Genomic DNA, 15408 nt, shown 5'->3' on the forward strand with positions numbered 1-15408 from the left:
TTTTGGAAACTGTGGACGTCGTGTCCTCCGGACCAAAGAGGACTAGAACCATCCGGACTGTTGAACAACTTAAGCTGTACATCAAGCAAGAATGGGAAAGAATTCCACCTGAAAAGCTTCAAAAAATGGTCTCCTCAGTTCTCAAACGTTTACTGAGTGTTGTTAAAAGGAAAGGCCATGTAACACAGTGGTAAAAATGCCCATGTGCCAACTTTTTTGCAATGTGTTGCTGCCATTAAATTATAAGTTAATGATTATTCGCAACAAAAAAAAAAAAATTGTTTCTCAGTTCGAACATTAAATATCTTGTCTTTGCAATGTATTCATTGGAGTATAAATTGAAAATGGATTTGCAAGCCATTGGATTCTGTTGTTGTTAACGAATTACACAACGTTCCAACTTCACTGGTTTTGGGTTTTGTAATACACAACAGGGTTAGCCTCTTCAATTATCGCCCGCTTCCAATAAATGCCTTGCCGCTTTGTGGTTTAGGTAAATAAAAGTCCTGACCATAATCAGAGCATTTATGGCAGATTAAAAAATCCCCAGACATCATTCCGGTAAATTCCCCTAGGGCTAAAATTAGTACAGCAGTAACTCGGGATACAAGTGCCTCATCCTACGCGTTTTTCAAGATACAAGCTGTTTCTCAACTGATTGTTATGCATTAGGTTGTGAGCAAAAATTTGGGTTACAAGCCTCTCCACCACGAGTTGGCGTAACGAATACCACAGTAAACTCATAAAATCCTTACATCTCATTATTCAGTCTTATTTGCAAGCAATAGCTTATAGTTAGAGATCTCCAGACAAAACTTTATTTTCCAACCATGGGAAGGAAGAAAGTGAGTGTAAAGGAGAGTGCTAAGAAAAACGAGCGGATGATATTTAAATTACAGAAATAATCAAAAACATGGCTATAGCAGACTTGGCGAAACAGCTGGAGTGTAGAGCTGCTAGTCTGCACCATACTGAAGCAAGATGAGTCCAACGCCAGCCAAGACGCTAAAATAACATCTATATGGCAGTCAGTTAGCCATGAAATAATGGAGAAGCTGCTGATGGTGTGTTTGGAGATGCATCTTGAAGAAGATGACATAAAAGTCTGCTTCCCAAGGTAAATGCTGGAAAGTATTACATTACTTCCTGAAACTACTGTAGTCGTTTGTACTACATTCTATTTTTATACAATATTTCTTATCTAAGATTGTCTTTTTAAAAAGGTACCTTAAAATTGTGCTGTTTTAGGGTGGCCAAGCACAGATTGTATTGATTTCAAATACTGTAATTTCAGTGGGTGACGCTGTTTTGCAATACAAGGTTTTTGAGTTACGAGCTGCGTCAAAGAACCAATAAAAATGGTATTCCCAGGTAGTACAGTATAATAAGGAACAATCCAAGGTGTCCTCTACATGCACCGCCGCGGCAGAATTAAAACAGCCAACCTCTCTCTACAAACAAGGATTTTTTACGTGAAAACAAATTAATGTACTGTAGCCTCCAGACAAAGTCACTCAAAGTCAGACACTCTTTTTAACTTTTATTACCAATCTTATGCTAACAACTGGCCCAAACTCTACAAGTATTGCCTCCGTCACATACGTCCATCTCAATGCTTCACTCCCAGACACATAACACTTCCTCATTCTCCACCAATCCACTTTCAGGCACAAATGTAGTGTTTGCAATCATGCGAACAATGAATATCAAAAACAGACAAACAAAAAACATTACCACCAGCAGGTCATTAAAGAGTATAAATGGATATATAAAGCCTATTATTTGCGCACTTGGCCCAACTTGTAGTGATCCACTGAACATTTAGCCGGCAAACAAAGTATTTGACCACCGGAACAGCGCTGCCGAAACCGGATATTGTGATGACCTATGCACTATCTGCACGGGATTACATACTGCGTCCGATGCGGACGTATTTTAATATATCCCCACGGAGAGCGATCTACAAAATGTGCCATTATTAAAAGGACAGTGATGGCTTTTAAAGAGAAAAAGTGCAGTTGGAGCAGCAGCGCGAAGCATGCTCGCTGCAGCTGCTCATCGCGGACATCGAGGGACACAAGTAGAGAGTCTCTAAACAAGGGTAAAGTCCATAATATAGCCAGAAAAATATGCAAAATGTGTAGCTAGTAGTTTTTAGTCAAGAAAAAGTCACAAAAATTCTACAAGCACTTGAAAAATTACCAACAAAGTACATTGTACAATAAGCAGCAACAATTGAACATAGAGCAAAACGATATAATATAAAAATATATGTTAATTCTAATTAATGAGACAGATTCGTTTTTCAATGTATGTATTGTATTTTCCGGACTATAAGGCGAACTTAAAATCCTTTTTTTCCCCTCAAAACTCGACAGTGCATCTTATAACCCGGTGCACCTAATGTAAGGAATAAGTTTGGTTGAGCTAACCCACGTCGAAGCTATTTTATTTGGTAAATAGTGTAATAATAAGTGTGACCAATAGATGGCAGTCAAACATATGAGATAAGTGTAGGCTGTCCTATGATGGCAATATGTCTCAAGTAAACAACACCAACATTTTAAATGTTCCATTGAAAATATATAACATTACACGAGGCGCTCAAAAATCTATCAAAAGTACGACTTTGGTAAGCTATGAAGTTAAGTTAAAGTTAACGTACCAATGATTGTCACACACACACACTAGGTGGGTTGAAATTATCTCCTCAGCATTCAACCCATCCCCTTGTTCACCCCCTGGGAGATGAGGGGAGCAGTGAGCAGCGGCGGTAGCCGCGCCCGGGAATCATTTTGGTGATTTAACCTCCAATTCCAACCCTTGATGCTGAGTGCCAAGCAGGGAGGTAACGGGTCCCATTTTTATAGTCTTTGGTATGACTCGGCCGGGGTTTGAACTCACAACCTACCGATCTCAGGGCAGACACTCTAACCACTAGGCCACTGAGCTGGATTGGATTGTCGTGTGTATTACGTAAGACATTATCTGCCGTTTCGTTTCACAATATTATGCAAAAGCAACCGGTACCTGCTGATCTGTATTTGGGATCTGTATAAGTCCTGAAAAAAAATTGCGCGCGTCCACACCGACGCCATAGTCAATAATAGGGGTGTGGGAAAAAATCGATTCGAATTAGAACCGCGATTCTCACGTTGTGCAATTCAGAATCGATTCTCATTTTTAAAAATTTTATTTTTTTAATTATTTTTTTTAAATTTATTTTTTTAATTAATCAATCCAACAAAGCAATACCATAACAATGCAACCCAATTCCAAAACCAAACTCGACCCACCACGTCCCCCTCTACTCGACACAGAACAAACCAAAAGTAGTGAAACAAAAATGAATATTATCAACAACAGTATTAATATTAGTTACAATTTCAACATAGCAGTGATTTAAAATCCCTCATTGACATTATCATTAGACATTTATAAAAAATTTCAAAAAAAAGAACAATAGTGTCACAGTGGCTTACACTTGCATCGCATCTCATAAGCTTGACAACACACTGTGTCCAATATTTTCACAAAGATAAAATAAGTCATATTTTTGGTTCATTTAATAGTTAAAACAAATTTACATTACTGCAATCAGTTAATAAAACATTGTCCTTTACAATTATAAAAGCTTTTTACAAAAAACTACTACTCTGCTTGCATGTCAGCAGACTGGGGTAGATCCTGCTGAAATCCTATGTATTGAATGAATAGAGAATCGTTTTGAATCGGGAAAATATTGTTTTTGAATCAAGAATCGCGTTGAATTGAAAAAAATCGATTTTGAATCGAATCGTGACCCAAGAATCGACATTGAATCGAATCGTGGGACACCCAAAGATTCGCAGCCCTAGTCAATAAACTTCTTCTTTTTCTCTATCTTCCTGTTACGTGACATTAATCCTTCGATGTTGCCATTTCTAATATAAAGTAGTGTAAAGTTCTTACTTATATCTGTCAGTAAACTCGCCATGAAAGCGCTAAAACATACCGGTGTAGTGAGTTTACATTATTCACCCAAGGAACTTTAGTTATTAGAGTTCTGGTCGGACGGTTTTTCACGAGACACATTTCCGGTGTTGTTGTTTGAGGAGATGCTGCTCCGTTATTGATTTAAGTAAAGTCTGAATGTCATTAAAACAGTTAGCTCCATCTTTTGACACTTCTTCCACTCCCGTCCTTGCACGCTACACCGCTACAACAAAGATGACGGGGAGAAGACGCTGTCGAAGGTGAGCCACGTAAATAAGACCGCCCACAAAACAGCATATCTGGAAGCGACTGTCAGAAAGCGGCTCGAAGATGATCTGTAAAACATCATCTATGCAACATTTTGACCAAAGAACCACCATTACATGTTATGTAGACCACAAGGAAGTGTTTTCAAGGAAGTGTGCCTAATATATGAAAAAAGATCAAAAATAGACCACTCATCGGCAGTGCGTCTTATAATCCGGTGCGCCCTATGGTCCGGAAAATACGATATACATGTATTAAGGCTTTTTAAAGAAAATCAAATCATATAGCAAATCATATGATGACGTCATGATGACCACACCCCTAACCATGCCTCCACCGCCACAGGTATCTTAACAACCTGCTGTAGGGGAAACCCTGTAATCTAATAGGCAAGTTAGTAGTGTCCCATCATTGCCTTTCTAAACATCAGCACATGCAACGCGCCATGTTAAGAGTCTTGGAGCAGACAAGGTACGTGTTTAAGACGTCTCTAAAACCACTAAATGAGACAGCACATCCTGTCTACAAACTATACTACTTTTTTACAACGTTGGCTACTGGCAAAAGTGGATATATTAAACAGGCTGCCCAATCACTGCCTCCTTTTCGCTCTGCCAACAAGTATGCTCAATTTTTTATTGTTTGGCATGAAGAAAACAATGCCTCCTTTCAGGACGGACTCATTAGGAAGGACACAGAAGCAGACAGACAAAGGACGTCATATGGACAAAAGGTCAAATGGGGCTAAAACAAAAAAAATAAAGAGAAAAGAAAAAACCTTTGGGACATGATGTCTGACCATTTCCATCAAGATGCAGGTGAACAAATACTACTCTCTGACGGCCAACTGAAATTTCACCAAGCATTTGTAATATAGCTCTTCTTCTCTTGGGACGGTAGTAGGGATGTAACGATAAACGGTAATAATGATAATCGCGGTAAAACTCCCGTAGTTAGTACAACTGTTTTAAATTAAAATGGTCGAAAATCAGTGATTTATAACAACACTTTCACAGACAGCTCGCTAGCACAAATGCTAACATGAAAACAAGAGACATTAATATATTCCCCTATTAAAGGGGAACATTATCACCAGACCTATGCAAGCGTCAATATATACCTTGATGTTGCAGAAAAAAAGACCATATATTTTTTTAACCGATTTCCGAACTCTAAATGGGTGAATTTTGGCGAATTAAACGCCTTTCTAATATTCGCTCTCGGAGCGATGACGTCACAATGTGACGTCGCATCGGGAAGCAATCCGCCATTTTCTCAAACACCGAGTCAAATCAGCTCTGTTATTTTCCGTTTTTTCGACTGTTTTCCGTACCTTGGAGACATCATGCCTCGTCGGTGTGTTGTCGGAGGGTGTAACAACACAAACAGGGACAGATTCAAGTTGCACCAGTGGCCCAAAGATGCGAAAGTGGCAAGAAATTTGATGTTTGTTCCGCACACTTTACCGACGAAAGCTATGCTACGACAGAGATGGCAAGAATGTGGTCTGGAACGACATGGCACACAAAAAACTATCTGAAATGCAGCCAATATTACATACCGTATTTTTCGGACTATGAGTCGCGCCGGAGTATAAGTCGCACCGGCCGAAAATGCACAATAAAGAAGGAAAAAAACATACATACGTCGCACTGGAGTATAAGTCGCATTTTTGGGGGAATTTTTTTTGATAAAATCCAACACCAAGAATAGACATTTGAAAGGCAATTTGAAATAAATAAAGAATAGTGAACAACAGGCTGAATAAGTGTACATTATATGACGCACAAATAACCAACTGAGAATGTGCCTGGTAACGCAACACATCATGGCAAGAGTCATTCAAATAACTATAACATACAGAACATGCTATACGTTTACCAAACAATCTGTCACTCCCGATCGCTAAATCCGATGAAATCTTCCTCCCCGGTGTCGCCTCTGGTATGTCCTTTCTTTCTGCTGCTCGATCGCCGTTCTCTGCTGCATATTTCACTACGTCCAGCTTGTAATCTGCAGTATATGATTTCCTTTTCGGTGCCATTTTAGTTCAGCCCTTCTCAGTTTTTATAAGTTACCGCCAATGTTGATGTGATCCATTTTAATAGCTACGGCAGTAGCATATAGCAGTTAGCATCTCATGACCCACAATGCACTTCTGCCATGACCCTCCCCCGCCAAATTCTTATTGGTTGACGTGTGAGTGACGATTGCTGACGTGTGTGTGACGATTGTTGCCATTTGCTTCGTCTCTTACGCGAATGAGATAAATAATATTATTTGATATTTCACGGTAATGTGTTAATAATTTCACACATAAGTCGCTCCGGAGTATATGTCGCACCCACGGCCAAACTATGAAAAAAACTGCGACTTATAATCCGAAAAATACGGTACAGATAATGTGTCATGAGACATGCAAAACTAAATCATATACAAAGAGGATAAAAGTAAAGGATATTAAATGAGCTCAAATATACCTACAAATGAGGCATAATGATGCAATATGTACATACAGCTAGCCTAAATTGCATGTTAGCATTGATTACCTTGCCTGATTAGCTCTATAACAAGTCAATAACATCAACAAAGTGCACCTTTGTGCATTCACGCACAGCATGAAACTTTTGGTGGACAAAATGAAACAAAGTAGGAGTGGAAGATTTTATATGTAAACAAACTGTTGCGTCACAGTCCACACTACAGTGAGTTCAAAAACCGCCAAAATTGGTAGGACAAAACGATGTTCACCAAATACTCTCATCAGTGAAGCATACACACAAACATATTAACCAGTGGGCTTTCTAACAATTGGGAATGTTTGTGTCATGTTTGTCCTCAAACAAAAAATATACTAAAACCTAAAAAAAAAAGTTTCCCCCCCATCTTTTTCCATTTTCAATCCTTTTTTAAAAATGCTCCAGCGAGCCACTAGGGCGGCACTAAAGGGCCGCATGCGGCTCGAGAGCCGCGGGTTGCTGACCCCCGCACTAAGGCAATTTAGTGTTGCCAATCAACCTTATCTCCAGGTGCCATCAGTACTGTGATAATAATAATAACAGTAATAATTTTGGTCACGATAACTATTGCATGAAATGTTCATAATGTTACAGTATATTTCTAAACATTAATATAGATTTACTATCCATGGAAAACAAGTCAACACACATTACGGTCTAAATAGCTGGCAGCACAAGTGAGCATGATAATTGTGTCTCGCCGATAGGTGACCATGGTGCACAAGTGCCGCGGTTCACTGAGGACAAAACATCAATTCCGACATTTACTGTGACATGCTGATGCAGATCATGACTGCAAAGTGGAAAACATACTGTGGTGTGTGTGTGTGTGTGTGTGTGTGTGTGTGTACTTGGGAGATCTGACAGCATCTGCCGTGTCATTTAGCCACTTTCACACTTGCAACAAACATTCTCAGCGGTGACACTTTTTTTTTTCTTCAGTGGACTGACTCTGTTGCGTCACTCAAAAGAGCATTTGATTTATGAACAGACCTTTATTAGAAACACCTGTAAAACCATCTGATTTATGCATATGGCAAACACATATGCAAAATATAAGAGGATGTAATTGTAATGGTTCCGGCATTAACTGCTTACAGATTTCCGCTGAGCTCAGCAGACATTTAGAATATGGACTAAATTAGGGAATATTGTGTTTTGAAATTTTGTTAACTCTTTAATAGTAGGATGGGCACATTTTGACATAGTCGTTGGTTCCTTTCTGACTAATGCATGAATCCTAACGACAAAATATCAAAATGAGAATTGTTTGGCCATGGAAGAGATCTGGCCTCAGAGCTATTTTAGTTCTATACGGTAATTTAAATCACTGACATCTCTTGTAATACAAAGATGCTTGGAAAATTAGAATCTGATGCAGGACTTAAAGTTAAACAAGGTTCAACAATTATTGGTAACAACAGACTTGAGAACAAATGTGGCTTGCATGGCTTACCCCTTGGTTTCCATTAAATGTTATCAATGGTTGTGATGACAGGACCTGAAATCACACAGAGATAAAAGAGAAATTATCAAAATGTTAAATCATGAATGCTGATTACAGTAGATGTTTTGCAATCCATTGAGTTTCTCTTTTCATAGTTGGAAAAAAGGAAATGTGACAAATATTTTTTTCTAAACAGATTTACAGAGAAATTCACAGAAATGAAACTGTGTTCACTGTAAATCTAAAGCAACTGTTTCAAACTGGTTCTACATGGAAATAAACATTAATGAGTACTATGTATCCCACCAGACATCTTCACATTGTTATGATACTGTACAGCAGGACTATTCAACTCAACTATTCTGGGGAACACATTTCCAGAAAGCTAAAGACTGGGAGACCCGACTTCTCTCTTAACTTTTATTCATATTTTGAGAACCAGCCTCCTCTGCAATAGACGTTTGCTTTTGGTCAATTTTCCTTAATCAGGTACAAATTTCTGAAGAAAAAAAACCCAAACCCAAATACGCAAATTATAAGTGTCAGGTTATAGGGAACGCTGGGTTTTTTCAGGAGGTTAAAATGCAAGGATCTTCCAATGTGTTTACACTGGTCAAAACATTCAATAGAACAGGATAACTGCAGCGTTTTTAGGAATTTGCTGCAAAAAGTTTTGTCTTCCAAGTTTTAAACAGACATATTTGGCCTTAGGCCGCTACATAAATAGCCCTGCTGTACAGGAAGAAGTTCAACAAGACCCTTTTCAAACACACACACAAAAAAAGATTTCTATCAGTATCAAGTGCTGCCACGCAAACCCCAAAAGAACATTTTGAAAATTAAGACTACATTTCCTGCAATTGTTTTTTTTAATTCGTTTTTTACCTTCTACACTTTTTTTTTTACCGCCGTAGCACGCTAACCCCAAAAGAACATTTAGAAAATTAAGACTACAATTCCTGCAATTGTTTTTTTTATTCCGTTTTTTTACCTTCTACACTTTTTTTTACCGCCGTAGAGTGTGTGCTTTTTATGTCAAATAAAATGTAATAAAATTTAACTTACATTTATGTCAATTTCCTTGATATTCTGCGTTTATCAGTGGACTCCGTTGTATTGGACAACTATGTGACTTCGCCCGCGGTTACATGAATACGGAAATCATATTCTTTACTTTTTTGTTGAGTTTAGAGATCAAAGATTATTAATTAAGCATACTGTGTCACAAACAAAGTAGCAACCATGGTGAAATCCCCAACTTCTAGTAAACGTGGTCTTTTTTTCCCATTCATCCATCCATCCATTTTCTACCGCTTGTCCCTTCATTCACTCCTTAACCCATTTCTCACTGCATGTACGTTCCGCAGCCCATTAATTGTAAAATGATTATTGTATTTTCATGATCGTGAGAAGCCATAATCGAAATCAAATTTCGATTAATTGTTCAGCCCTATATTATTATTAATATAATTATTATTATTATCGAGCAACCTCTTTTGGGCGTCTTTTTTTACATTTATATGTCTATGTAGTGTCCCACAGAATTGTTAGATTTTTTTGTAGATATTTACTAACATTGTAATGTACTGAAAAATTCTAAAACATGCATGCAAACAACTCAGAAAACGTTTCCCATTTGCAGTGATGGGCAAGCTACCTGGAAATGTAGTAAGCTAAGATACAAGTTACTCTCGATTAAATGTAGCTAAGCTACAGGGGAAGCTATCCCCGGAGAATTGTAGCAAGCTACACGGCAAAAGTAGCTTGCTACATTTAACAGCATTTCTATCTATGGGCCCCAGTGTATAATATCAATGTTAATGTACCTGAGAGTGTACGACTGGACCCAATAAGAGTCCATTACGATCAACTATCTGTGCATTTAGCTGGGGACACCCTAAAACTACGTCTCAGGGTCCCCACACCTACTGTATGTATTTAATTAGTTTGCCTTTTCTTAGGCCCACCCCTACAATGTTATTCATTTTCTGTACCTACAGTAAAAAAAAAACAGCATCTATCTATATCTTGACAAAAAAACAATGACTCGTGTGTTTGGGAACGGTTGGTAATGGTTATGCGCAGTAAAACTTTTCATTAACTCAACTCACCTTAATGAGTGTTCCTAAATTTGTGTTGAAGATCTTAGATGAAGAGAGCGGTTAGGATTTGGGTTTACAGAGTAAACAACTAAAAACTAAGGTTTTGGGCAATGTTTTCTCTAAACCAGTGGTCCCCAACCTTTTTGTAGCTGCGGTCAACGCTTGAAAATTTGTCCCGAAATAGAAAGAAATACAATCATGTGTGCTTACGGACTGTATCCCTGCAGACTATATTGATATACATTGATATATAGTGTGGATATTCTGTTTTTATGTAGATTTAATTAAAAAAAAAAAAAAAAAAAAATAATAATAATAATAATTTTTTTTCTTGTGCGGCCCGGTACCGAGCCGCGGCCCGGTGGTTGGGGACCACTGCTCTAAACGGATAGATTTGTCTAAATATGGCCAAGGACACGCATTATTGTGGGTTTCCTGGACGTCATCTTCATCACTAAAGGAAAAATGTCATATGCGGGAGAGAATCCCTCCACCATTTCAAGTATGTTTTTTTTGGAGTAGTCAGCTTTAAGCGTCCCTCTGTCTCCGACTCCCTCGTCGTCATATGACATCGATGACCCGCCTTATCTTGCCTCTGATTGGCCAGTCCTTAATGTTTCGCCCTAACCTTAGCAAATTGTGACTCATTATACAAACACCAACCAATCATCATGGATTTTCTCCGCATGTTTGGATGTTTTTAATCTAGGTCATTGTATTTTCTCTGTATTTGTTTTGGCCTGGATTCGCAGTCTCTTTGTAGTTTGTGGCTTTCATGTAGACTACCTAGCTACATGGGTCTAAAAGTAGCTAAGCTAAAGGAAGAGCTACTCGTTAAAAAAATAAGATCCCGCCATGCTACTGGAAAATGTAGTTAAGCTACGTAGCTTAGCTACATGTAGCTTGTTACTGCCCATCCCTGCCCTCTTGGGTAGTATACTTCTGGTATTGGGACCTCGGTTTACGATCTGTCACGTCAAAATTATACCTTCTTGCTGGCTACAAATAAATACCCCAAGAGTGTTTGGATTGTAATAATCCAAATATGAATAGCAGCAAAGTGGACAGCTCGGAGAGCGAACAAAGGCGACAACAAGCTAGCTAGATGGTTTAGCTCCTGATCGTCTACCCGTCCTGCAACGCAGAGCGGCCTTTAGACAAAAGCAACAGCAAATATCTGCGGCTGAGGCCAGCACTTAACTTTGTTTGCATCGTACTTTTATTAATATTTCATTAAAAACCGCGGAATTGTTATTTTGACGGGAAAATGAATGCTTAAAAACGCTAATTTAGTAGATGGCACTTCCTTGTAGTCTACATAATATGCTATGGTGGTTATTTGGTCAAAATGTTGCATGAATTATGTTTTACGGACCGTTTAAGCTGCATTCTGACCGTCTCCTCAGGATGCGCCATTTTGTGGGCGGTCTTACATAAAAGGCTCCACCTCAACGTCTTATCCCCAACATCTTTGTTGCCGTTTTTAGTGCTTCCCTAAAGAGTCTCGGCGGATGAATGTGCATGAACGAGCCAGTCTGGTCCACAACAAGAGTATAGAGGAAAAGAAGGACCTTTTGACTACAATGGCGGCCCCGTGCAAAGCACTTTAGGAAAATGTATAACATCTGTGGATAATCCGGTGATGTCATCGGTGCAAAAAACATCACAAATTTTGCAAATTCCAAACGGCTTGTTTGGGAGGAAGTATGAAGGGAGGCAAGATTGTTTTATAAATATCTCCACCATGCATGGTTTGATTTCCTATTTTTGTGACTTATGCAACGTCCAAATAGGTAAGAAAAGTTGGTTTTGCATAATGAGGCCCCTTTAAATGGGAACTGCACTTTTTTGGGGGAAAAAATATTTTGTTCACAATCATTATGAAAGACCTGACAATGGATGCATTTTTTTTAAAATGCACTCTAACATGAAAATAAAGGTAAATAAATGTCCGCTTACAGCTGAGCCAATGGGAGCTCCTCTATTTCGCCCATAAAATCCAATAAATAACCATTCAAAAACAGCCAACAATACTCCATTTACATTTTGTTATTTGAATATTAACCAAGTATTAGTGATATTGTTATTATAAGCGCTAACGCAGACAAACTATTTATAGCGGCGCCGTGATCACTTCTGTGTCTTCCTATGTTTGCATCGAGTGGTCTGCTGCTTTCTCTCTTCCTTGCTCCCTGTAAGTTTATTCTAGATCATAAATTATGCATCTCACCTGGACATGAGACGTCTGAGTAGGTAATCCGACAAGTTGGTGCACTTTGACAGCCATTTAGGATCCGAAACTGGCGAGGACGACACGAAAAGACACGTGTTCCCCCCCTCTCCCACCCTGTTTCTTCACGAGGATTATGAGACATTCTTCACCTAAATGGGAATATATGAACATCAACAGTTGTCATTCTAATGACAGCAGAACTTGTGCAGTAAGTGATGTTTTATGTTTGCTGGCTCTCATGAAGTCGGCAGTGAGTAATAATCAGTGATGAAGAAAAAAAAGTTGTGATGCGTTTTTGAAACTAATGCGCCTCATATGCTTAAAATGATCAAAACATGTAAATAATAAATGTTGTTATGAATGTGCCTGTTACTACATTACATATATACTTACATAATGTATATAAAACCTTAATGGAGGTGTTTGGATGTTTGTGTAAGGGCTTTATAGGCGGATGCGCGCGTATAGGCTCAATTGTAAGCAGACGTTTGATTCCATTTATTTAATATTTAGAATGCAAAAAAACCCCCACATCCATTGTCATGTCTCTCATAATGATTGCTAACGATAGGCAAAATTCCAAAAAAAGTGCAGTTCCCCTTTAAAACTTAAGAAAGGGATACCATTTTGGCACATTTCAATTCAAGTATTGCTACAAACAAACTGACTTTCCACACATAATAAAAAACATAAACCTGATGGTTGGCTATGAATTCGAGTTGAGTAATATGTGAATGATTACGTCGTGTTTCCGATACATACAAACTAACCTAATGAGATATTTTTTTTCCCTTGTATGACGACATTATCTATTGTAGTGTTGCTCCATTTGCTAATCAATGCAGAACACAGCCTTAATAAGGATGTCCGCTATCATGATGATCACTGTGTCCTACAAAAGCAGTATGATTGTGCAAGTAGGACAAAAGTGGGAGCAAATCACATTTTCCAAATACTTTCAGCCACAGAAGCGGCGGAGTGGGTTCATTCCAGTTTGTCGACCATTTGCAATCATTTTAGCAAACAGTGACAGTAAGGACTGCATGCACAAACACACGCACCCACACCGCAAAGAGGAAGTCAAATCGGTTGTTCCTCCTCCATGTGTCTGCGAGTTGACAAGTTAATCAAAAGGAGAATAAAAAAACTCATGTCAGGCCAGGCCAAACAAAGACAACAGAGATAGAGATATGAACTGAAGCAGTCGTTCTGTCCTCGGTCAACCCCGTAATTCTTTTTTTGCCCATTTTAGCTTGATTCAGATTCTTTGTCTTCAAGGTCCAACAAAAGTCACAAGCGAAATGAGAGACTACAGCTTAGTTCTGAATCCGGTAAACGCTCACCCCTCTTGTTGGCTGTAAAGTGCATTTGAAAACTAAACAAAAAGGGATTCTATTCATGTCATGCGATGCAGTGTAAATCCTGCCCTAACATTCCTGACAGACTAACTGCGGCTGGCTCTGCAAACAGCGGCTGACTTACCAGAAAACACCTCTCGTGGCTAATAGGCTTACTAAATGCAATGCATGATTAATACATCTATGATGGCGTTTAGCGGCAAATGCTGGGAAATTCTGAAGCAACTAGCTTACTAAACAATTGTTGCACAAGACTTAAAAGCCATCCTATTTTTTTCCAGTTTGTCTCATGTGATTATGAATTAGCAAAGGTATAATCATCAGTACATATGCACTAATGCATATTATGTAGCGACTAAATGCTTACTGAAAAACTTGTCTTTCTTTTTTTTTTTTACAACAGTAATATGTTTCCCTAGAACCTGCTAATGAGGACTAAAGAAAATTGTCCCATCATTAACGTCATGAAGGAAACACTGCCTTCTTAATAGACATGACACTACCCCTCACGTGCTCTAAGCTAGATAAGCCTACTTCACTGCGCTACGGACGACAGCTCTGCAGAAAATAAACTAAAAAATTCCCTCCCAAAAAATAGTAAAGGCTTTGCTACACATCTTAAAATAGTCAGCTATCGACGAGGGGGAAGTAAGTTTGATCGTTTTGTCTCTCCTCAGCAAATAGGCTGACGTAGCACAATGTTACATGATTCAGAATTAATTTTCTCCATTCAACACGATTCTCGCAATATATTATTTGGCATTAAGGAGGTGCGATATGGCCTAAAATCTATATTGCGATATATGTTGTGATATCGATATATATTATTATATATTTGTATGTAAATGATAATAGAACCATTTCAAAACGGGTTACAAAGGCTCCGAACTTCGCTGCTTACATATGCGGTAAATATAGCGTCATTGTTATCATTATTAAACTAATTTAATGTTAATATCTGCTTATTTTCTGTTATAACATGGTTATTTCTATACTTCTGTTCAAATGTAATAAGCACTTATTCTTCTGTTTGTATACTTCACATTAGTTTTGGGCGATACTAAAAATTTGTGTATCAATCCAATACCAAGAAGTAGTCAGAGTATATTACTACTTGTAGCTATTCCTCTTCCAGGGATGATATTTGTAAGAAACATATTGGAGCCCTTAAAAAACATTAAAACATCTCCATGAGGTTTAATATGGATATTGTAAGTACCGTATTTTTCGGAGTATAAGTCGCACCGGAGTATAAGTCGCACCTGCCGAAAATGCATAATAAAAAAGGAAAAAAAACATGTAAGTAGCACTGGAGCCCGGCCAAACTATGAACAAAAACTGCGACTTATAGTCCGAAAAATACGGTATATATGTAATGTAGTTTTTTTTTAACTACATCACTGATTATTGCTGACTGTCGGATTACATCCTCGTCCTTCTACTATCCAGGTGAGAGGCATGATTTATGATCTAGAATAAAGTTTGATGAGGAAGGAAACGAAGAAGC

At 38.4% G+C, this 15408-nt stretch overlaps 1 protein-coding gene across 2 annotated transcripts in view; it reads right to left on the reverse strand.

Moving 5' to 3' along the window:
- ell (elongation factor RNA polymerase II) overlaps positions 1-15408 on the reverse strand; it is an 83523-nt gene that overhangs the window by 39748 nt on the left and 28367 nt on the right. For both annotated transcript variants that reach the window (XM_061977936.2, XM_061977934.1), the window contains exon 2: positions 8218-8262. In XM_061977936.2, the coding sequence (XP_061833920.1) occupies positions 8218-8262 (45 nt within the window). The remainder of the gene's footprint in view (positions 1-8217; positions 8263-15408) is intronic.

The sequence above is a fragment of the Nerophis lumbriciformis genome, linkage group LG18 (assembly GCF_033978685.3).
Source record: "Nerophis lumbriciformis linkage group LG18, RoL_Nlum_v2.1, whole genome shotgun sequence".
Lineage (NCBI taxonomy): Eukaryota > Metazoa > Chordata > Actinopteri > Syngnathiformes > Syngnathidae > Nerophis > Nerophis lumbriciformis.